The 24,857-nt window shown below is 31.4% G+C and overlaps 3 protein-coding genes and 1 long non-coding RNA gene across 7 annotated transcripts; 2 read left to right on the forward strand and 2 right to left on the reverse strand.

Moving 5' to 3' along the window:
- Positions 1–1,454: 1,454 nt before the first annotated feature.
- LOC149493038 (uncharacterized) lies at positions 1,455–3,523 on the reverse strand. The gene is made up of 2 exons (XR_016322843.1): positions 3,452–3,523; positions 1,455–1,734 (listed from the first exon to the last, which is right to left on the reverse strand). It is a non-coding gene; the product is annotated as an uncharacterized LOC149493038 (long non-coding RNA).
- Positions 3,524–7,553: 4,030 nt separating this feature from the next.
- Positions 7,554–9,463, reverse strand: APRR6 (pseudo-response regulator 6). Its single transcript, XM_037641444.1, has 5 exons — positions 9,334–9,463; positions 8,747–9,088; positions 8,576–8,652; positions 8,355–8,490; positions 7,554–8,210 (listed from the first exon to the last, which is right to left on the reverse strand). Exons 1-5 carry the CDS (start codon positions 9,446–9,448, stop codon positions 7,735–7,737), a joined length of 1,146 nt encoding a protein of 381 aa, XP_037497372.1. The 5' UTR covers positions 9,449–9,463; the 3' UTR covers positions 7,554–7,734.
- Positions 9,464–12,113: 2,650 nt separating this feature from the next.
- LOC105636919 (Ubiquitin-like superfamily protein) lies at positions 12,114–15,421 on the forward strand. 3 transcript variants are annotated; one of them, XM_012220321.4, is made up of 7 exons: positions 12,114–12,272; positions 12,356–12,431; positions 12,695–12,768; positions 12,868–13,004; positions 13,122–13,317; positions 14,346–14,518; positions 15,004–15,421. In XM_012220321.4, exons 1-6 carry the CDS (start codon positions 12,270–12,272, stop codon positions 14,511–14,513), a joined length of 654 nt encoding a protein of 217 aa, XP_012075711.1. In that variant the 5' UTR covers positions 12,114–12,269; the 3' UTR covers positions 14,514–14,518; positions 15,004–15,421. The 3 variants fall into 3 exon arrangements, with proteins under 3 accessions (XP_012075711.1, XP_012075712.1, XP_020536098.1); XM_012220322.4 differs by having other exon boundaries at positions 15,194–15,421; XM_020680439.3 differs by lacking the exon at positions 15,004–15,421 and adding an exon at positions 14,628–14,997.
- Positions 15,422–16,924: 1,503 nt separating this feature from the next.
- BBX27 (B-box zinc finger family protein) lies at positions 16,925–22,968 on the forward strand. Of its 2 annotated transcripts, XM_012220319.4 has the most exons (6): positions 16,933–17,383; positions 18,173–18,799; positions 19,104–19,460; positions 19,777–19,998; positions 21,037–21,350; positions 22,652–22,968. In XM_012220319.4, the coding sequence occupies exons 2-6, from the start codon at positions 18,344–18,346 to the stop codon at positions 22,707–22,709; spliced, it is 1,407 nt and encodes a 468-aa protein (XP_012075709.1). In that variant the 5' UTR covers positions 16,933–17,383; positions 18,173–18,343; the 3' UTR covers positions 22,710–22,968. The 2 variants fall into 2 exon arrangements, with proteins under 2 accessions (XP_089571604.1, XP_012075709.1); XM_089715478.1 differs by lacking the exon at positions 22,652–22,968 and having other exon boundaries at positions 16,925–17,383; positions 21,037–21,355.
- The last annotated feature ends 1,889 nt before the right edge of the window (positions 22,969–24,857 follow it).

Raw genomic sequence — 24,857 nt, forward strand, 5'->3', positions numbered from 1 at the left:
GGTTGAATGTTTATTTAGAGATGTTGAGTTTTTAAAATCTCGCTCCAATATACTAGTTTTGAATCCTCTTCCATCATTTTTTTTTGTTATCTTTTTCGGGTTCATAATTCAATATGCAACTAATCACTAAAGAGTAATAAATCTCCACATTATCTAACTGACCCTTTAAACATAGAAGATGTGATAAACAATATCTATTTATTTTTTTGACACTCCAAGTTGGCATATCAAATAGATATTAGCAGTGAAGAGTTTTTTTTTTTTTTTTTTTTTTTTTTCATATGGTAATTAAATAAGAACAATATATGTTAACATTGGAGATGCTCTTATAATTCTCAAAAAATATACTTAGAAGAGATTGTACAATTATAAATTATTTTGTTTATTTATAAATGATTGTTTTTATACTAAACTCTCATTTCCCTTTTACATCTTCCTCTCTTATAAAACTATACGCTACTTTCTGTCCACCAATATAAGTTGTTTGCATTAGTCTTTTTGTTTATAGATATAAGTCTTTGAAGAAGATTAAGAAGTAATTAATGAACTTCTCCGATTTTACTTTTATATATACCCATTCTATTCCTAAATACTTGTAACATTTGGGTATTTCACGTCTTTTTTTAAGAAAATCATTCAATTTATCTAAGTTAAAATAAATTATTGAATGAATTGACTATGCTACCCTTAGTTTATTATTTGGGTGACAACCATTCAATCACTATTAAGGGTAAAAATGAAAAGAATAATTTATTATTTATTAAATCCACAAATATGACAAGTATTTAGGAATATAGTACTTTCTCAAATGTGACAAGTACTCGGGAACAGAGGGAATATTAAACACATTAATTATTAATGACGTGAGATAAAATATACTTTCATGAATTGTTTTTAAATACTTATCACATTTGTGATTTTTAAGAGTAAAAAATTTTTTTTTTTTCATTTTTACCCTTTGCATATGACCGATAATTAAAGTAATAATTATTGATCACATACAAAGGGTAAACACGAAAAAAAAAAAAAGATTTATTACTCCTTAAAACTACAAATGTGAAAAATATTTTGGAAAAAACTATTTTCTCAAATGTAACAAGTATTTAGAAATAAATATAATAATAAAGTTAAATTAACGAACTTTTATTATAATCTAAAGAAATTAATTATTTTCTTAATCATCATGCAAAAATTTTAAATAACTTATATTTGTAACCAAAAAGAGTATTAATTGACATATGGCATATGAAAGGTATAACACATCAATAGTTGAACTAAATCATTATGTAATAATTATTACCATACATAATTAAAAGCCTTATTGTCACGACCCGATTCCATGGGCCGGACCGGCACTAGGGCCCAGGTAAGCTTAAGGCCCCCGAGGCCCGTAGTCAACCTGAAACACTAGAATCCAATATCTCGGTATAAATTTCAACATTCAGCCCATATGATTATGAACAATAAACCTCAATATTTTATTATTTCTCGGCCCAAGTTTATCTCCTATAGCATTCTAAAGTTCGGGCCCAATTTACAATACATCACATTCTAATATGGACTTACAGGATTAATTTGTCTATGTTAATACACAACTAAATATATGTAAATTTTTACAACTGCGGAGTCACTAACTGTTTGGTATACATGGCTTTTTTATACACATAATTACATAGTAAAATAATTATGGCACTATAAAAATTTCTCTATTGCCCTGCGCCGAAGACACATAGCCTAAATCGGATTAAAGAAAAACTTACTTCCTGAAAATTCAAATAAGACATGTGAGTTTTCTAAGGAGTAATAATTATTGCACAACACACGCAGTCACACAAATATGTAAACATTTCAATCTAGTCATTCGACTAGTTATATGCTCACGCAGCCAGTCACACAAATGGCACATACCAGCACTCACACGTAATGTCACCTTCAAGTAATCAAGCAAGTGGTAATTAGTCAGTGGCACCACCTGAAACCCCAACGAGCCGTCCTCACACATGGCTCGCCCTCTCGTACATGTGCACCAGGGAGCCGATCCCCCATACGGCCAACTGGTCTAATCCTCACTGACCAGTCCTCTCATTGTTTTTCTACTCTCTCGTTTCTTTTCCATATCAACAGGAGGCAACCCGGTGGTCTCCATCCAATCTAGATCATCAAGTGCTCACAATAGGAGGCCACCCTGCGGGCTACAATCAAATCTAGATTATCAGGTGCGCAACAACAAGTAGCCATCCTGTAAATCCCCATATAATCTATATCATCAGGTGCACAAGGGGGCGCCGATCTCCCATTTTCCCGGCCGACGGTCAAGTATCATATCGTATTCAGGATCCATATCACAGACCGTCCTCACAAACCCATGGTGGTCCACTTCATCCCAATTCCACACAAACAAAGCACAGCATTTTCACAACACAATTAATCAAACATTGCAATCAAATGCAGACATATTGATCAGTTGGACATCGTAATGCAATGCACAATTGGACATTCATTCTCAAATGCAATTAAATAGCTAAATAATTACCATTAACAATAAACAACAACAATAAAATCAATGATAAGAATAAACAGTAACAATGAAAATAATTAAATACTTAAATAATTAAATGAATAATAAGGAAAATAAATAAATAATTAGAGCACTCTGTTTATTATGCATTAGGTTATAGAATTAATCTAAATAAACTTTTTAATTATGTTATTAATTAAAACTAGTTCAAGTTCTAACGAAATTTCGGCAGCACCTCCCCTATAATTTGGACTATCCACCTGTTTAGATAACACAGTATTATTATATATTTATCAATCAGTACACACAGCCCATCCATCGGGCAATCAATCAATTTAAGACCCCATCCTCCTCCCAAAACCACGATATCAACGCTCAACCATTAGTTCACAACAATTATGTTTCAATGATAATGACAATCATTATTTACATCATATAATTATAACTAGCTAGTATAGCTAATTACCAAACAAATGAAAGCTTTAATACATATATAATCAAATAAAACTTATATCAGTAAGTTAATTTCAATTACTTTCATTTCTTCGTTCTTGCTTAAAGCTAATACGTCACATTTTTTTTTTTTTTTTATACCTTGGTTAAATTTTATACTAGCCAATAAGAACAAATGCTTCAATTAATTATAATTCAATTAATTTTTATCCAATTAATTATATATATAATTATAATTAATTATAAGTAGCTCGACTCGCCCTTATATATATACTAATATATATATATATCAATTCTTATAACTAGTTTATCTAAATGTTCTCAATTATTCAAATTAGTTGTTGTTCATCAAAATAGGTCATTCTCAACCTAGCTCGTATATGATTTATGAATCAATTCATTCAAATTTTCAATTTAATTGACTAATGATCACTAAGTTTAGAATTTATACCAAAATAGGAAATTGGTCTTAGAGCATACCAATTGAAATTCAAGCGACGATTCCACGATCCTTGCGAAGAGAGGAACATTCTGTCCCTGGTGCCTCGCCGGACCGCCGCCGTCGCCGCCGTCCACGGTGGCCGGAAAAGTTGGGGCCACCCAGAATTGACCCTTCTTCACGCCACCCCACTCAAATTTCATCGAGGAGTCCGTTTTTGATGTCGGTTGTGCGAGGTTGGCCCTCCATTTGGCTGAATTAGTCCGACAGTAGCTTGGTGCCGCCATTAATGGTGATTTCGCCATTTCAAGCTTTGTAGCCGGAATTAATGGAGGAGAAACACTCACAAGGTGGAGGTGACTCGATCGACGCCTGCCTTTCGTGTTGACGTCGCCGGAATTGCTCGATCTCGTCGGAGATCGAAGAAGGAGAACTGTCGATGGAGACAGTCCCGCTTCGCGTCACTGGAGACTCTGCCAGTGTGGAAGGAGGTCGGAAAACGGACCAGGAGCTCTAGCGGAGACGATCGCCATCTCGCTCTCGTCGAGCGGTGGCCGGAAACGGAGGGAGAGGGTGGAGGGAGGCTGTCGCGCGCCTGAAGAAGGAGAGGAGAAAGAAAGAAAGGAAAAAAAAAGGAAGGCGGTTTCTAGCAAACTCTAGGCCATTCCGGTTCGATTCAAACCGGTTTGGTCCGATTTAGTGGTTTGGTCTCATTTCGCTTGATTTTCAAGTTTTTCCCTCGGTTCTCGGATTATTTGGGTGGTTCTCGACAAATTAAACTGATTTTCGGGCCTGATTCAATTTATTTTAACCGTTTAATTCGGTTTCGTAATATTTTCTCCATTTACTCAATAATTATAAAATTATTTATAGTAACAATATTTGATTTTAGGATAATGATTTTATATATATTCATAATAGATTAAATTACGGGGTTTCGTATTATTCTCAAAAATTTTAACCGTTTACGATTCAAAATTTCTTTTCGATATTTTATTTGGGCTTGGGCCTGACTCGTAAAATTTTGGGCTCGAATTGAGATTGTTTGGTATATATATAGCCCATTAGTTGAAAATCGAGATTTTTGATTTATTAAAAATTCGAAAGTTTTCGAAAATAAAAATTCGGGTGTCTCACTTATACTAGTATTTGACAACCAAACTAATAATAATAAAACGATAGTGATAGTTTTAATTTATGAAATAAAAAAAATATAAAAAAACAATTGTGCATTTTGGTAGCATCCATAAAACAATTGTGAATTAAACGGATAATTGTTGGGTAATGATTTATCTGAATTTCAAAACTTTTACGATATTATAAGACAGACACTTGACTGAAAGAAGCACTTGAAGATGATGGATATGAAAATGGAAAAGTCAGGAGTCTGGCATGAGAAAAATACAGAAGGCGGTAGAGCCAAGGATTCTTGCCACGAAAAACTACCTTTTGCTCGTCCAAACAAGAAACAATATTAATGCGCGGCAAGTCATCCTTGGCTCAACCCCGCTCTGTATCTCTTCATGCAAGACAACTAGACAAGAATTGTATACTCTTCTTCTATACATAGCTAGCTTGTGAAACTTGAACAATTTCTCTCCTATTTATAGTGGGAGACTGCCAATTAAGGCAAAAGGGAGTAGTATTGTTTACTTTTTCCTTGTTCCTCTTTTTTCTTTTTTTTTATTTTTTTTTGAGATAAAAAAGTTGGTATTAATATAAGAATTAAAGCAATGCATAAGAATTTATTTTCTATGAGTATTAGTTTTAATAAAAATCATATTAAATTATTGCTACATTCAATATTTTTTTAATAGTCAATCATGGTTGCATTAGAATGTAGTTAGTGATTGAATATTATGCATTTATAGTAACTTTTTAGTAAGAAATACTTTTGCTATGCTAATTTCTTAATTATAAAGTATTAATAAAATTTATGTACTTTATGAAGCACTGCATTTTTTTTCTTAAAAATAGTAAATTTAATAGTATTAGTTTAATATTTATTTTAAAAATATATTTATATGCCACTATATATATCTTTTGTATTGTCCAATACTACTAAATATTTATTATAATTTTAATGAAAAAACTTGGTTATACTTTTTTTATATATATATTTTGATTTGTATTTTAATTAAGCTAAATAGCTCCATATATACTCCTTGAAAAAACCAATTTTAGTCAATGAAAGTTGCTAGAGTGCCACTTAATTATTGAGTTGCTACAATAAGCATTTTGGTAACTAATTGAGTTTCCAAAACTTAAAAATTTCATAGAGACATCAAAGATGCCATCTGCGGATGAGATGCCATTTGTAAGGTGGATTATTTGTCAAGTAGCTGAACAAAAGCTTCCACATTCTACATCATCCATTGCAGCTTTAGGTATGGCATAGAATGGAGGGAAAGTATATAGATATAGATTTGTGTGTCTGTGGTCCTACATTCCATTACATGTCCTTATGGAGTAAAAAAAAGTAAATTATTTGGTCTGAATTTGGAATAATAGAATCAAGAAAATTTTTGGAGTGGTCATTCTTGGAAATGAATTTTGAATGTTGAATATATATATGTCAACCAGAATTTGTTCTTGTAATTTTGCTTTTAAGATTTGTAAGTCATTGTAGACACAGCCACAACGAGAGGCCATAAAAAGAATGTCAAAATGAATTGACGCGTCGAATTGATACCAATTCGCCTATCACATGTTACGATTAGGTTTAATATGAACATAACCCGTTCAATAATCATATTAAATATTTAAACATAAATACAATATGAAAATTAAATGAGTGACATGAACACGATAAGTACAACATGTTTAATGAAATGAGTTATTGATGAATTCAAGAATTCAATCAAATTTAATTAAATGGGTCATATACAGGTCAGAACACAACATGTATAACCTACATAATCCACTTAATATATATATATATATATATATATATATATATATATATATATATATATGAACTTACATTTTTATTCTTAAATAAACAGGTTAGACGGATTAAATAAATCAACTTATCACAAGACTCGTTTAAACTCGTGTCATATACGAGTCATCCGTTTATGACAATTTTTTGATCTTATCATGTGGATATTTGGGGACAATTTTTTGCTCCGTCTGTTTATAATTATAGATTTTTCCCTACTCTTGCTGATGATTTTAGTGTACGTACTTGGATATTGTTGATTGAACATAAGTCTTTGACAAGGGAAATACTTTAATCTTTTTTTTTTTTTTTTAACTTAGTTAAACCGCAATTTGTTGCTAAGATCAAAATCCTTGGAAGTGATAATGAAATTGAATTTAGAGTGCCAGTTTTCTATGTAGCAAAGGGAACTATTCACCAAACTTGTTCTATTAAAACACTTGAACCAAAATGGCCTTCTTGAGAGGAGTAGTATCGTATTCTATTGTCATGATCCATTTTGACACCTCTATTCTCTAAATATATATACACACATTATGCAATGGTCAACCTCGCTGCTTGATTTGATGGTGAGTGTGATATTCTGTTCTACACACTACTTGAAGCAGTTCAAGAATCTGCTCTTTTTTCTTTTCTTTAACTCTTCATTTTCAATGTCTTTCTTTGCTTTGAAGTTTTTCAATACATTCTAAAGATTGAGATTATATATAAATATCAATTTTAAGAATATCCATGGATAATTAATTGTATAATGTTATGCAATCATTCTGATTTTGATCATTTAGATTTTGATTAGGATGTCAATTTAAAAGTTTAAAGATAATCACTGGATAATTAGATTAACTAGCAAGTAACATATCCTGATACACGATGTTTATAATATATTCTGATACATAATAGTAGAAATATTAATGATTATTCACAGTTGGAATCTTGAACAAACCTTCCTAAACTTCTTATTATATTAATTAAACTTCAAAAAGATTTCTTATTTGTATTGAAATTCTCTTGTTTTTAAATTGTAATTCCAATTATATATAGAGAGAATCGTTTACATGATGGAATTACTCAAAAAAGAATTGAAATAACTCATATTTCTTTAATTTTTATATACAAAAATTGTTTTCTGGTTAAACCGTGAAGGCATATTCTGAAAATTAAATAGAAAATGCTTTAGCTTGTTTGGTATTTGTTCTTGTAACTGTACTAAAAAACACAATTTTGAATATATTGATTATTTGATACCATAAAATTATTAGACGGGACCGTAACCCTAAACATATAAAATTCCAATATTTTATCCATAAAACTTTGAAAACGACAAAACTAGACCGGGCATAAGCAAGCGTTTTTCATGCCTTTATTATCATAATTTTTCTCTACCTAGGAAATTAGCCACTCACAGTAGCGATCCACGTCACTTGGATTTGGTTCTCCGGTGGCCGGTTCTTCCTCCATTATATTCAATAGATCATCAGCAAACTTTAGCAGAGAAGGTTGGTCTTCATTCACTGTACTCGCAGGAGGAGATGAAATATTTCTTGGAGCCTCCATATTATTTGAAGCATCATCTGAACTTGTCAAAATCTTGTCTAATTCAGGAACTTCCATCGAAGGATCTAAAATTGGCATCATCTCCAATTCTCGACTCCATTCATCGAAGTTTGGTAGAGAATTATTGGCATAAGGTTGATCAATGGCTGTTTTAGCATTAGAAACTTCTACAGAAGCCAGCTTCTCGATCCCATCCATGGAGACTGCTTTAGGAACTTTGAATTCATTGGTCTCTTTGCCTGAAGGAATGGTCATGCACTGTCCTTTCAAATAATTAAGCTCCGGTGTCTTTCCACTGGGTATCCCTAAAATAAAGATTAATAAAATAAGCAAAAAGAAAAAAAAAAATCCCTAGATGTACTGAAATAATTCAAGTTAAGAGTCGTTCTTCGGAGGCGAAGCCAGGATTTTATATTAAGGGCAGTGGCGGAGCCAGGATTGAAACTTACTGAATCCGCAGTTAGGAGTAGTCTTGTTGTCAAGTTTTTCTAGAATTCTGGCATAGAAATTATTATATGGTTTACTCAATGCTGGTAAATTAGCGGTGCCAGCTTCACAAATACGCTGCACTTGAGATTTATATTTCTGAAAATGAAAATTATTAGTAAATTAATTATGGTTATTAAAATTTAATCAAAACACTAATAGATAAATTAATATAGAACATCACCTGGAGATGGCTGGCAACTTGGCGCTGTGTCAAATTGGGCACTTTCATAATCTCTAATATTGGTTTTGGACGAGCTTCTGCATTAAGCAAACAATTAATCTAAAGATATAGACTTAATTACAATTTAATTAAAAGAAATTTGATGAGAAATTATTAATAATATAAAATTACTCTTATCGCCTAATTCGCTAATAGCTGCTGTAAATTTCATGTGAAGCTCTGGAGTCCAAAGAATTCTTGACTTCTTTTCAGTTGAATTATTATTGTTCTTGTTTTCTTTATTTTCTTTCTCTTCTGTTGCTATCTTTTTATTTTCTTCCATGATTTGTTTATCAGTAGATTTCTGAGCATCACCCTGATCTTGTTGACTGTCTGTTGGAGTTTTTTTCTTCCTATATGCATGTTGCCAAACATATTTCAGATCATCAAAGAAAATTGGTTTCTGGAGATAAAAAGTTGCCCCTTCAGCTATCGACTTTATAACAACACTTATACTTCTTTCGGACGACATTACTGCATCACAAAAACTAAATTAAGCTCGTCGCGATATTAATTTCTTGATAAAAAAGTGATCCAACGCAGGAAACCTCCCATATTTACTGGTTCTAAGGAGGATTGATGTACACAACATCCCTCGATGTTTTACCGACAGGCGGTCTCCATGGCTAAAATCCTTAACCTCCAGGTCAAAAGTTGACTAAAACTAATAAACAATGAATCGAAAAATAATTAAGCGAAAATATAAGTTGAAAGCTTACAAATGACAGGAATATTGTACTCGTTCAGTACATGAAGAAATGCAATAGTGTCCATATCAGGCAGGTTCGTAGCAGCCATGGCAAGTTTGAATCTGGTCTTTTGTTCTTTAACCATTGATAGGGCAATTGATGCTTGTTCAGTGGTGGTGACTGAAAAAGGAAAAAGATGCATATATGGTAATTTAGTTCTTTCCATTAGAAAATGATAAAATGACGTTCAAAAATAAATAAACGAACATGAATAAGTAATTTGTTATATAATTATTAAGAAAAGAATCAACTATAAAACAGAACTACTTCGCCCTCTAATATAATCTTTAAAAAAAATTATGAAATTTCGAATACCACGGTTCTTGTCTCCAATCACCTTAATATATATATATTCAATTTTATGAATTTTTCATTAATTAAATCAAAAATATATGAAATATCAAAATATATATTAATGATATTAGTAGTTGATAAATATCAAAATCTGGTATGTCATGACAGAAGAAATTATGCAAAATATAATAAATCAGTTCTTTTTAAGAAGAAAAAATAGGATTGAAGAGTTGATTAAAAAAAAAAAAAGCTTATTATCATACATGAATCAAGAAAAATTAATAACAAACTGCTAAATTTTCTAGGGGAAAAAGAAAAAAAATGCTAACTTTACCATTATATGTATATTGTTCAAGCAATGAAGCTAGGTACATGAGAGATGGTGTATCATTATCCACCAACAGAATTCTAAGGCCTCGAGCAAAGCTAGGAATGCAAATAATTGGTACTTGCTTTCCAACTTCCATTTTGAAAAACAAAGAAAAAAAAATGATGGAAAAGAAAAAAACACCAAGATAAGTCACTTGGTTGAGTCAAAGAAAGTCAGATCCTGATATTTTTTTTAAAAATCGTTGATGTTTTTAAAAATAAATAATTCCTTATGGATAAGATGCGATGACAGAGATTCATTCTTCCTCTAAATACTTAGAATAGGCAATGCGAATCCAGATAATTAAAAAACAAAACAAATAGACGAAGAAAGATGAAATAAAAGACAAGAGTCAGAGATGAAAAAGAAATAATGAAGTCATTCTAATCCAAAGAGATAGGCACACAAGTATAATGTTGGCAGACATATACTGAGCTATAAATAAAGAGGGAGGATTAGGCGAAGTAAAATAATGGTAACAGTTACATTTATAGTGGGGTTCACTACCTGGACCAATAGCTATATTACACGTGTCCTTCTATATGAAGGCAACGAAGTCCACCATCGGTGACTGTGAGACTGTCAATTGTTGACTACGGTTACCACATCATCTGCTACATGGCATACCATCTTTGAATATTTTTTTTCTCTCTTTCTATTTGTGATTTTTTTTTTTTTTTTACCTTTCCTTCTTTAATAATGTACAATAAAAATTCAGATAAGAAATTCAACTTTATTTTCTATATTTAAACAATCAAAAAAACTGAAAAGGTAATGACTTACAACTCATTTTGTTTATTTTCATAAGGAAAGTAAATGAAACTTTCAAATTTTAAATTAAATTAATACTTTTTTATTTTTAAAAATATTCTCGTTTATTTTACATATGAGACTAATTTTTTTTTTAAAAGTTTATAACTTTGTCTTTGCATATATGTTTTCTAAATATAATTTTTTTTAAGAATTTAAAATTTGGAGTATTATACCATATGTATTCTAATAAAATATGGAGAATTTAGTTACTCTGCAGTATCAGTATCTAAAAGACTTATAATTAAATATGCATAAACTTAATTTTTTTTTATTAAAATAACTAATAGTATGTTATTAATTAATAGTCAAACACTTGTCTCATATAAGGAATAAAGTCCATTTACCTTTCAACTTATTCAATTCGCCCAAAAATTAATTTTTTGCTTTTAAAGTTGAACTGAAACGACAAAATGCCTATTTTTTTTAAAAAAATAGCTTTAATATTTTTAGCTAATAAAAATTGTTTAAAATTAGGAAAGAAAAAGTCATTTATAAATATAATTACAGTGTCTTGTCTTTGATTCAAAAAAATAATTAAATAAAATATTTATTTTAAAAATCATAGAATTAGAAAATATTTAATTGAAAATTGAATTTCTAGTTTGAAAAATATTTATTTTTTTAATTATAATTACAGTGTCTTGTTTTTAATTCAAATATTAATAATTATTTTTTCATTATATTTGCTTATTTCAATATTTATTTTTTAAAAATTGGGTGTTTATTCTTTTGGTATAAATTCAAAAGGTAGATTGTATAAAAAAAATTGATTTTTAATCAAATTGCATATTGTTCATAAGTTCAAGTGGCAAATTTAACCTTATATCATTATAAAATTGAATATCATAAATTGTAACCACTGTTGACGGGGCTCAACTCTAGACTCAGGCCCAGTTTTGACCCATTGGGGCTCCACTTCAACTCTAAATTGGTAATACAAAAGGGGAGGAAGCTGAAGTCGCTGATAGGGCACAACCCACCCAACCAAGGACAAGGAGAAAGAGTTTGTTCATGGTAGAAGCCATTAAGAACACCTTGACGTAACCATTATAGGGTTTTGTAGCCTGACTAGAGATCATACTAACTAATCACAAATTAAAAGCTCCATCCATAACAAGTAATCACAAATTATTTTTTAGTTAGTCGGCCTAAATAGTAGCTAGTGAAGTAATAAACGGGCCTACCCAATTTAGTAGAAAAACAATCTCAACAAGTCAAGCCCGTTAGAAAAAAAGCCCAATTCTAACGAACCCGCCAAACCAAAATGGTTATTCGCTTATAATCGAATCCCTGCAATTCAAACTGCATCTCTTCATCATTCAATCTTTGAAATAAATCAAATCAAATTGCTCAAATATTATTATTGGGTACTTGGGCGGGACATAGGCGAACTCGAATAGGCTCAGATTTTGAAATTCGCTACTCGCTAATGGTAAGCCTCTTCTTCGAAATTTCATCTTTACAAACCTAATAGAGCTTTCCCAGCTGTATTACTATTAGTTGTTGAATTTGCAGGCAGATTCCACCGAAGAACTCGAACCCTTGTTTGATTATAGACGCGTCCAGCCTCATAATTTCGTTTGTATCGATGGTGAGTTTTTGATATTCTTTTTATTTCTATTCTCTGGTGTTTTTTATTTTGCTGATGAATTGAAAGAAAGTTCAGTTTTTCTTTTCCTTTTTTTTCTGGGGAATTTCTTGTTTGGATTCCGAGAAAGATTGATGGGTTCTTTTATGAGATATGGAAAAGTTGGAAGCTTTATAAATGTTTTCTTTGGGGTGTTTTTTTTTCCTTATATAAATTTTTGCGGTTGTAAATCAAATGTGCAACATTGGCTTTGGTTTCTTTGATAGATGATGATGGTTCTGATACTTCCTCGGTTAACTCTCCAAAACGAAGGAAGATTTGTCAGAATCCAAAATCCATCGTACGATTTATTTTTTATCTCTTTAATATTTAGTAGAGGTGATGTTCTTGTCAATTGATTTTTATGCCTTCTTTCTTATTGAATTACTTTGGGGATTAGGTTAAAGAGGTTGATGATGATGTACAAGTGTTAGAAATTGTGAATGGTAAAGAAAAGGATGAGGAGGATTGGCTCCCTCCTCCGCCCAAGGTTCTCCAAAACCAGCTTGGTGAGAACTCCACTATTAAGGAGTTGAGGTACCATCGTGCATTAGATATGTATTGGAGATTTTTCTTTCGTAAAGGGGTTAATGGTGTTCCCATAATATGAATACCTGCTTGTACTTTTCCAAATTGTGTGAGCTGCGAATGCAGGTTGAAAAAACAGGAGCTAGAGTCACTTGCTAAATCAGGTGTGGCTGTGTTGCGAGCTGTGGAAGAGTCTGTGAAAAGAGAACTTAGTAGTTCACTGAATGTCTCTGAGAAACTAGCAAAGCCTCCTTGTGAAAGAGCTAAAATCATAATTACGATTCAAGACAAGAAGGAAGGAAAACAGTTTCGAGTGTATAAGGTATTTTATGAATTTCATTGGTTATTTGCTTGGTATGTTTCACAGGTTTAGCTTTCTTCTGTTTGCAGTTGATTGTTTGAAGAATTTCCAATTCTATACTGCACTAACGTTATCCATGAAATTAAAGTCTGACTAAAATGGAAAATTTTGTATGTTGAATAAATACTATTGTGATTTGTGACCATGAAACTAGGGAATGAGAATAATACAAGTACAGTAATTGGAGATTATTTTGTTCAATAACCCATGATCATTTTTTCATTAAAGCGTGGGCTGTTTCATCCACAGCTTCTATCATATGTTGTGTTTGGATAATGTGACTGTGTTAGTTATACGACACTACAGTTCTTTACAAGTTCACGGTTACTGTCCCTGCATTTTGGCCTTGTTCTTCTTGGATTGGTGCATTTCAAATATCATGATTGATAATTCCCTCAAAATGAATTGCTATGGTAGCCTAGTAAATTTTCTTTTTTACTTTAGCTCTCACTTTTTGCACATTTGAGCATCTCATTGAAAAACAGAAGTAAAACTGGAAATTTTTTAAACCAAAAATAAAATGTAGCTTTTTTTTTTTTCAAAGATACACGTTGGTTATTGTAATTTTTTTAAATGTAAAAAATTATGCATAAAGTTCATCTTACACTTTGATAATATTGTTCACCCTCTCCTTTGTAGCTTGATGACTATTTCAAAAAATTGTTTTTCTTTTCTTCTGAAGAGCAATCTTATGAAAATATCCAATTCAATTGATGGATTCTCTGCATTTTCAAATATTTGGGTCATTCGAATATTTCCACATGGAATTTATTTAATTTAATTAGTTAGCTCCTTTCTGTTTGTTACAGTTTGAAAGATGAAATTTTTATGATGCATGTGCCTATGGATCAAAGAATATCTCACCCTGAATATTTAAATATGTATTTCTTATTATGTACTAATTGACTTCCTCTTGTATATTATACTTCTCATAATAATGTTTTCGACAATTACAATTCTGTGAATTAGAATCCTTCCATTTTTAATAGGATGACAAGTTTGAGCGGCTGTTCAAGATGTATGCGGATAAAGTTAAGCTTAATATTCAAAGCTTAGTGTTTTCCTTTGATGGGGACAAAGTCAGTCCAACAGCAACCCCTGATAGCCTTGGCATGGAGGATGATGACATTATTGAAGTGGATGTAAAGAAAAGCTAAATGAGGTAAGGTATCAATGAACTTTACGACTCTCTCACAAGACATTATGAAATTCGTTAGATAGCCATATATTTTGGCAAGAAGGTTTCATATTGCTTGGCTTGTGTCATGCAGATAAATCTCAATAGAAATATCATTTTCAGGGTACATCTACAAAATGATCAAATTTTAAAGAGGCATTGAAAGCATTGTTCAAGAGTTGTATAACTGTTATAAAACTTTTGTTAATTAAAGCATCAAAGCTATCCTGTCTATATCTAGAATTAAAAAATCAGGGCCACCGGTGCTCTTACCAGTCATTCATGCATTTGCCTCTGTTCTTGCCTTTCTCAAGATCCTGTTCATATCATCATATGGTGCTTGCTACTCTGCTGCATATTCTTATTGCTGGTTGGTTATGTAAGAGCTTCTTACTGCTGGTTGGTTATGTAAGAGCTTCTTATTGCTGGTTGGTTATGTAAGACCGTCTTATTGCTTGTCTTTATTGCAGGTACATCACTTTCTAGCAGTTAAGCTGTTAAAAATTCTACAGCTTTTTTATCAAATTTTTGATTTGACTAAAGTGCTAAAATGTGACTTAATGTTACTTGTGAGAGCTAGACTTGCCTGCATGTTTAACCTCTCAAGAGTTTTTGAGCTTTGACTGATAGCTTTTTCACTTTTGGGCCTTAAATGTACAGTGTATTGCAAAATTTGAAGTTGTTTTCAGGCTCTTGTGCGTCTAAGTAAGCTTAGGAACAGTTTAATCATGGAAATTGTTAATGGAGGACAAGAGGCAAACCCACATGTAGATGTGATTTCTTGTACCTAATTTGGAAAAGGACCATTAGCTAAATGCTTTCTTTGCAATATGGACATTTGCATTAATTATTTTTGGAGATGAGATTATATATTTGCATATTTGAGTCCCCAAGGCTTTGCTTGTTTAAGCATTTCATTTTGAATATTCAATCTTAGGTAAATGGGAAACAGAAATTTCATATTATATATATTTGCCGACTTCTAAATTTGTTAGTTAAATTTGTTGTGATTGAGATGATTTGAGTTCAAAATTATTGTTGAAATGATTCAAATTCGGGCATTTTCACTGGTACAAGTGAAAAGACTAATCATATAGTATAAATTAGTTTTAAAAATGGAGTGTTTATTTTTATATTGTACAAAGCTAGGTACTCAAATTTCACAATTTTTTTTTTTTTAATTTTTTATATTAAAAGTAGAAAAAAACTAATAATAATAATAATAATAATGATTTTATTTAATTTTTTTTATGGGGAAAATGACTATATAGTGGAATGGTGACCGATAAACAGGTGGCTAACTTTGTTAAGTATTGGCCAACGTGGCGGTGAAGATACAATTAACAGTAAAGGAATAAAACAATCTTAATCACTTCATTTTATATAATATAAACCCTAAATAACAATTTTTTAATCAAATAATATAATGAAGTTTTTAGATTTGTTTTGTGAACATTAATGACCCATGTAATCAAATATATTTATGTTTTATTTACCGTTTATGAAATTTAAATTCAATTAAGTGTAATTTGATTAATCTACGGGAGAAGTTTAATTTGAATCCTTTCCATTAAAAAAATATGACTAATTTAGGAAATGTTACTTTAAAAGAGAGCACGACCAAATAAATTTATGGACTAAATTATTTAGTTATTAGGTCTAGATATTACTTTTGGAAACTTAGGTTCCATTTATCTTTGTAGAATAATTTTTCATAATTTTTCGAGGCGGTCAAGTAAATAAGTCAAAGAAAACATTTTCCTAATAAAAAAAAAAATATAAGCCATTTTTAAGGAAAATAACTTCTCACTTGTAATAGAAGAAAATATTTTCCGAACATTAACAAATTTATTGTAGCCTTATTAATGCATATTTTTTTAGTTTATTACTCATTGGTGGCCATTGTCACCAGTAACTATTCATCACTAGCTGCCACCACCAATCATTGGCAATTTTCATAATTTAGTTTTTTTTTTTTTTTTTGCATTTTTATATTTAATAATAAAATTTTTTTAAGTACAAAATTTCCATTATTGTTAATAATTAATATTTTTATAGTTTCATGACTTAAAGATTTTACTCTCTCTTTTCCAAAAAAGATGGTTGATCTTTCATTTTCATTTTTTGTGTTTTCCAAAATATAGTCTACTTTTTTAATCCTTAAATTGTCCATTATATCCTTATTGAATTTTACTTTATTTTCAATAATATTCATTAATTTTTAGTTATTATTTTATATAATAATTACTCATATTTTATTTAAGATGGACGTAATAAAAAAATAATATAAATAAAATTATACTTTAATTATATTTTTTAATATATAAAAATAGAAAATGAAGAATGTAATATTTTTTAAATAATTTTAACTATTACAATCAAATAATGAAAAATAAATCATTTAAAACTATTGTATAAAAGTAAATCTGTGACACGAATTAGCGCAGTTGGGCGGTATGTATATAATGAATAAAGTACCCATCTGAAAAACACGCACAGCGCTGACAACACCGCCGTCAAGAACCATCGTGGCAACCATCCGGTAAACTTTTGGGATACGTGGAAGCCTCCTATTGGGCAGAGCAGGTAAACTTGTGGATCACATGACGACGATAGTAGTAAGTTGGAGTTCACATGCACATGGATAACGTCCATTGGGTCCCACAAAAGAACCACGTATTCACTTCCATGTCAGATAAAGTTCACGCTTTTTACTCGCACGTCAGCCCAAAAAGGCAATGATGGATAGACAGAGAAGCGCACAAGAAGAAGAGCAGTGATATAAAAAGGATTATTCATTGTTATTATTCAATTGCAGAAGAAGAAGAAGAAGAAGAAGAGAAACCAAAGGTACTTATAATTTCTTTTTTATATGTATATATTTTTCATTTTTTGTTAATCTTTGAATTAGATAGATCTTTATTCTAAAGCTTTGATTTAATTGAGCTGGTCTTGTGATTGACGAGTTGCAGATTGATTTTTGGTTACTCTAGATTATGGATTTCAATTGAATTATGGTAATTTATTTATTTAGGTTTTTTGCAATTATCTATGAGAATTTTGTTTGGTTCTTGTAAATTTTTTATGATTAATTTAAGTGTTTGAATGAATTTAGAGCATATCTTTTTGATCCTTCTCTTCAGTTAAGATATTCTCCCATTTAGTTCAGCCTTTTTTTGTTAATGAATTTTGTCCGTTATTATTATTCTTTTTCTGGTAGAAAGCTCTTTTCAATAAATTCTGTTCTTGTTAAAAGGCTCTTTCTTCAACTTTTTTGTTTTTTAAATTTGTTCTCCAAATCTTTAATAATACCAAACCTTTGGCTCTGAAAAAGGCACATCGATAGATGATTGTTTCTGAATTATTTGGAGTCTGATAATAATATTTAATTTAACTTGCTTCATTTTCATGAGTTTTGTCTTCAGAATGCAATTTATATTATACAAGTTCACTGCTTAACATTTTGCTGATATTCATTTAGTTAATTGCCATTTAATGTTTATTATAAGAACAAACTTAATCGTCTTTTAGTTGGTTTTGAACATCTTAAGTTGCAGCAAAGTGTAAGCACGGAAAAGAGCTTCAGCTGTTTGACATATGATGACTAATTTCTTTGCATTTTCCTTCTTTTTTATGCAGAAATCTTGTTTTGGATCTTGAAAATTTGTGCAGCTGCAATTGTGATTTTAGGTTTCTGGTGGTCATGATATGATTGGTGGTGTCAATATTCAAATTTAAATTCAATAATGTGAAAATATAACTCACGAGGGCTGGGAATTGTGGGGCTATTGATGATCTGGAAATAATAAAATGGAGAAAATTTGTGAATTCTGCACAGCATTGAGACCAGTAGTTTACTGTAAAGCTGATGGAGCATATCTTTGCCTTTCCTGTGATGCAAAAGTCCATTCAGCTAATGCAGTCTCCAATAAACATCTCCGTACTCTTTTGTGTGATTCTTGCAGAAATCACCCAGCATATGCTCGGTGTTTGGATCACCAGATGTTCTTGTGTCGTGGCTGTGACCAGAACATTCATGGAGTCTCTTCCCAGCATCAGAAACGGCTTGTTAGTAGCTTCATGGGATGCCCTTCTGCTAAAGATTTTGCAGGGTTGTGGGGTTTTAAATTGGATGAGGTAGATAAAAACGCTTTTCGAGATCAGTTATTTTCCACTCCACGTGCTTCTGTGCAACCTAATGCAGCAACAATTGCCATCCACAAAGAGTCTTGCAGACAAATTGGAAGCTCTTCAAGAACATCTAAGGTAAATTATTCAACTTTGATATCTAGCGCAAAATCTAAAGTGGGATTGAGTAGAAGACAAATTTAGGTTGGCAAAATTTAAAGATTTTCAAGTTCTAGAACGATAAGCGTTACATTATGAATTTGAAATTAATATTCATGTAACTCAATATACGAAAGGTAGTATGCTTCAGTTAAGTTCATAATCACATCCACTAAGCAGGATTAGTTACATGCATTCTACATGTGTTACGAGATTTATTTTGGATCTTGTGATTCAATGAAACTCTTTTTAGCAGTTCTTAATCTTGTGATTCATCCTGCAGATATCATTGAAAGGTCAAGGACAGCAAAACAATGGCTTTATTCTGCTACAGATTCTTGATCTGAAAAAGCTTCAGCTGACTGAGATTGATAACAGTTCACCTCTAACATGTGGTCTTGAAGAAACTGATGTATCTTCTTCAATATTTGAAAGCATGGAGAAATTTAATGACAGTGTTGACCTTTTTCAAAATTCTCAAGATCCAGGTAAGGGTGACTGTCCACTTCAAGAGCTAAATGCGGACGCTTTGCCTTCGTCATTTTCTCAACCAGAGCATTTACCCTTGTCTTCAACTGCTGCAAATCCTTTGCTTGGAGAATCCTTTTGGCAATGCAAAAGCCCTGTTCAAAGTAACCAGGTCTGTTCAAACACTTTGAATGATTAACTTGGATAACCAGTAATAGCTTTTTTGCCCTCAGCATGTGCAAAATTATTCTTACAGTGTATCAAGGAATATCAAATAAATTGTGTCCTATTCTTATTGAGTAGCATGCCCAAATTCTTTAGAAATTCAAAAAAAATGGAAAATGCTTGGAAGAAAAAAGAATATCTGACGTTTCTATGAATATTTATTAGAAAGGGAATTTGAGTCCAGTAGACTTTCACTTCCAATATGTGTAAATATATGCCAAAGCTTATCCTAAACTTGCTCATTGAAATGAACCTGTATGCAGTTATGGTCTCAAAATATGCAAGACCTTGGAGTCTGCGAACACATTGTTTGTCATGATGATATTAACATACCCGATGTTGATTTAACATTTCGGAACTTCGAAGAACTGTTTGGAGGTGAACAAGACCCTGTTAGGGCACCGCTTGATGATAAAGATGCATCGTGCTCCTCTCTGGAGAAGGATATGTCCCTTGATACATTGCATAACAGAAATGCGAGAAAGGTAATGATCCTACCACTTCTTTTATAACAAATATTCTTCAATCAGATCCATTTTCTCACCAAGGTACTCGGAAAAATTGGAAACAGGTTTATGCAATATGTATAAAAGGGTGATCCGTTGCACGAGCAATATGAATATATAAGATATATCTTTGAGTTTCAGAAAATGTTAAGCAAGCATGTAAGTGAATCAGGTAATGTGAAAGGACAAACGATGACATTGTAAATCAAGGATTATCACAAGAAATTTAGGTATTATTTGAAGAAAAAGTCAGTTGCATTTAGAACACAATGTTGTATCTCCAAGAACTTACATCCAAATCATTAGCCTGCAAACTCTGATAGTAGCAGCTGCAATAGTACTTTTCTTTTACTTTTATCATTTCTGCCATTACTCAGCAGGTTATAGTTGTGCTCAGTGGTACTTCAATCTGCATAGTTTCAAGAAAACTCTACACAAAGATATTGTTGACCATTAGCGTCTTTATGTTGATCACGCAAGTCACTATAGGCCAATCTTGTGGTCTAGGAAAGGAAGCTTGTGCCATGTCTGATTGTCCAAATGATCGTCAAAGTGGGGCTTTAGTTCATTTCACGTTTTTAAAAAGCTCTTATGCTATTTGTTGTCTAAATCATAAGCATGCACAGATTGAGCATGTAAATTGGCCTGTTACAACATGGATAAAATGTAAGATAAATAGTAAATGACCTAAATCGTGTACAAATAAACCTGAAAGTGTGTGTGGGAAGCTCTAAATTGGGACATGAAGGGGATTGTATTTAACAGAGCTTTCAATCCTGGATGGAACTTTATGGATAATTTTTAAGGAACTGAATGGTATGCTGCAAAACTGCAAACAGGGGCAGCAGCCCTACTTCAAGCAGGGTTCCCCTTTGATAAATAGTAAATAGACAACAGATTAAAAAGTCTTTTCTTAGACCTTTAGGAAGATTTTAAAACTAACTTACTGATGATGGTTTTTCTTCAGTTTCTTTTGCTTCTACTTCCTTCTTCTGTTCTGAAATTTAGTTTCTGCAGGGGACTTCTATTGCATCATCTGCTTACATTAGTCGGCCTGTTCACATGGACAAAGATAAAGGTCCTTCTACCCAAGTTTACACCTTACCTGGAAGTCTGCATGCTCCTCGGACAATTCAGCCATCTTATTCGGCAATGTCATTCTCTGTTTCAAGGCTTAGTGCTGAAAGCAGTGCCACCGAATATATCGATAGTGGATTTTCGCCATATATCATAGGGGCTGAAGTTTCATGTCGTTCTCCTGAAAAGGGCGCACATTCAGGAGATAAAGAAAATGCAATAATGAGACACAAAGAAAAGAAAATGGCCCGGATGTAAGTATTACCTTTGACTCTTCTGTTGGGTTCTGAAATCAGAATCATGAATTTTATTTGTCATATTTGTCAAAATTGTCATTTGTTGGCATTGAAGACTTAATCAACCTAAGAGCTCAAGTTTGTAGATATGGCCTGAGAATATTAGCATGTTCTCACCGGTGAAAGCTCTGTGGGCTTGAGCGCATGGTCAAGCTATGCCTTCCATAACCTCTTGCTGAATATTGAACCATAAGAAATGACATTGCCGGGGATTTAATACTAGATGTACAGGACCATATTAAATAACCATTTGACCTAAAACTTCAAGATTGCATGAGAGCCAAATAATTTTATTTTTATGCTTAACACTTGCTTCTTATTTTTCTCCAATCAGACACCACTTACTTTCTCAGCAATTATATCATGTGTTTTGACATTAATGTCTGAATTCGCATCTTCTGGAGTTGGAGTTTGAGTATAAATTATTGCTCAACTTAAGTCATATGATTCCTGTAGTGACTCTTCTTTGGTTTCCTACATTGATTATGGGCATGGATGAAATGAAAAGTGCTCAAATCACACCTGTGTATGCTTTATGTTGGTTTATCTTTTAGGCTGCATCTATAAAAAGTTAAAATTTGTTTTCTGTTTTAACTGTGGACATTTTGCATGAATTTCCAATAAAGATGAAGACTTTGTTGTCTATCATCTACACGATTCTCCAAGTGAGCCATCAAGGAGAAAATTTGCTGCATTTGGAACATACCACAAATAAACTAATAAAGGGTTTGAGATAAACACTTTTTAGCCGAATTCTTTCAGAATTCACTTAATGAGTTACCTAGAGGAGTTTGTGCCAATTGCCTCTTCAGCTTCCTATAAAAGTTCCCTGTTTCTAGTGGATGCCAAAAATTTTGTCACATAAATTGCACCGCATATTTATAAGGTATAGTGAGAAAATGCATTATTTGTTTGCATGGCAAATTTTATATGTAGATGTTCATATTTTTTTTAACCCTTATTTGTTTATGCCTGCTGGACTCAAATTTTTTTGTTATGTTTACATGTTTTAAACTCTGTTTGTGAAGTATTTAAAGCCCTATTTGCAGTGGTGCATTGACACATTAAACAGTTAGTTTACATATTGATCTAAATTCCAAGTATTTTAATCTTGTTGGTTCTGTAAAATCAAAATATATTTCTATACCTGCATTCAACATTTTTTTATGACTATGGAAACGCGAGCAAATGCAAAAGCAGCATTTATAAGATCATCACCCGAATGAAAAATATATATCTAACAAATTATCCTTTTGCAGGCAAGAAAATCAAATTCGTTATGGACCTAAGAAGACAAGAAGTGATGTATGGAAGTGAGTAAAAGGTCAAGTAGTAAACACAGAAGACACTATTGATGTAACAAGAAGCTATTGACTGGAATATTTATTACCATGGTTTTGTACATAAAACCAAAGTGGTTCAACTGTATGTTAATGTTATACTTATTTCAATTCAACCAATTCTTTCAGTCCCATAAGTCTGTATATAGCCCTATAGTAGGAGAGATTTGGCTCCCCTTTTTCATGAAATATAGAGGAATCAGGTGATTATGCCCTTGATTGATCCTTTGGAAATATACTTGCTGCAGTAAATTTGGAATAAAGCCAGAACAAGCAACATTGACCATAATTAAGTTTAAGTTTCATTTTCAAGTTGGTTATTGGAGAAGGAATTAGAAGAACATATGTCAAAATCTCGTACCATAAATAGCTTTAGAATGGAATTATAGATGAATATCACAGCTGTCTCGGCTATCGGGCTAAATATAATTTTGTTCACCCTGTGTCAGGCTCATAAGGGGAAAAGTGCTCCCGACGGAGATTTCTATATATTATTACTAGACGGAGATTTTTATATATTATTACTAGATTTTGATAGAATTTAATCAAATTGTTTTTAACAAATAAGCAACGTTTGGTTAAATTTGTCTAAAATGGTGATAATCAGATTACTAGTAATATTGTTGAAACAATTAAAATTTAGTGACTATAATAAAATTTATTATTGAATTTCAATGATATTACAAAAGAGATGCACTTTTGATGATGAAAATGGTGTGATCATTTAGGCTTTAATTAATAATTATTGTTCATTCACCAACCATAATTAGATATATAGCAAACATGAGATTTTGGTGGTGGAACAACTGGACAAAAAATGAGGTAGTTATAGTTGTGAGAAAGAAGCAAACTAACAACAAAAGAAACATGATGAGAGGCTCTTTTTCCAATGTTCATGTAATTGCATAATATGTCTTAATCCATGTTTTTGACTTGAGAATTGAAACCCCTTAAATATCACCAACACCACCAACACCCATTTTCTTTCAATTAACTTCAAAATTAAGCGATTATACAATCAAATGCTTCTCTAACCGCCAAGGTACCTTCCATTTCCATGTGTTTTGTTAGCTGTTTCACCATCCTATGTTTATTGTATTCTAATCAAACTTTTTTCGATTCAATTCTGTTTGATTTTTATTGTATAAAACTAAGTTAAATTTAAGTTTAAAAATAGTCAAATCAAATTGAGGATCTCCGCTAAGCATTTATGGCTAAATGGTTAAACACCATCTCATAATTTGCGAATTCATAAATTCAATTCCTACTAAATACATGTCAACGGAACCATCGAATTGAATTGATTTGATTCATATATTAATTGATTAATTCAATTTTAATTTTTAAAAAATTAGTTTATTTAACTTAAACATTCAATTTGGTTTTCACCCAACTGACCATTTATACACTCTAGCTAAAAGATGTGAAAAAAAAATAGTGAAAACCCTATAAGCAATCTTATTATTAAATGAGCATCATATACTATACCCCATTCCATATTAAGTGTGCGTTTTGAAAGTTACTCTAGTGTTAAGGAAATTATGAAAAACCATTAATGTGGCTAATATTTTACTAAACTGCCCTTTTTAAGAAAAAGATAAAAAATTAATTGCATTGACTTTATAATGATAAAGGTATATTTAGAAATAGTTGTATAATGTTATTTTAGTTTTATCAAAGCAATTTAAATTGGAAAAAAATTTGCTAAATGGATATTTAATATAGAATGGAAAGAAATAATACCTCCGTCCCAAAAAAATAGTCCACTTTCTATTTTCACACAGATTAAGAAATATGATCAAATGACAATTTTATTCATATAACTTTCTATTATACCCATCTTAAATAACACATGAGTATGAATAACAAATAATTAATGAGGGTTATTGAAAATAAAATAAAATAAGGGTATAGTAGACAATTCAAGGATTAATCATATAACTTTCTATTATACCCATCTTAAATAACACATGAGTATGAATAACAAATAATTAATGAGGGTTATTGAAAATAAAATAAAATAAGGGTATAGTAGACAATTCAAGGATTAATTATAATGCACAAAAAGAAAGTAGACAATATTTTAAGACAAACAAAAAAAAAATGGACCATTTTTTTGGTACAG

This window comes from Jatropha curcas, chromosome 10, assembly GCF_041381405.1.
Source record: "Jatropha curcas cultivar XTBG-Jc1 chromosome 10, XTBG_Jcur_1.0, whole genome shotgun sequence".
NCBI lineage: Eukaryota > Viridiplantae > Streptophyta > Magnoliopsida > Malpighiales > Euphorbiaceae > Jatropha > Jatropha curcas.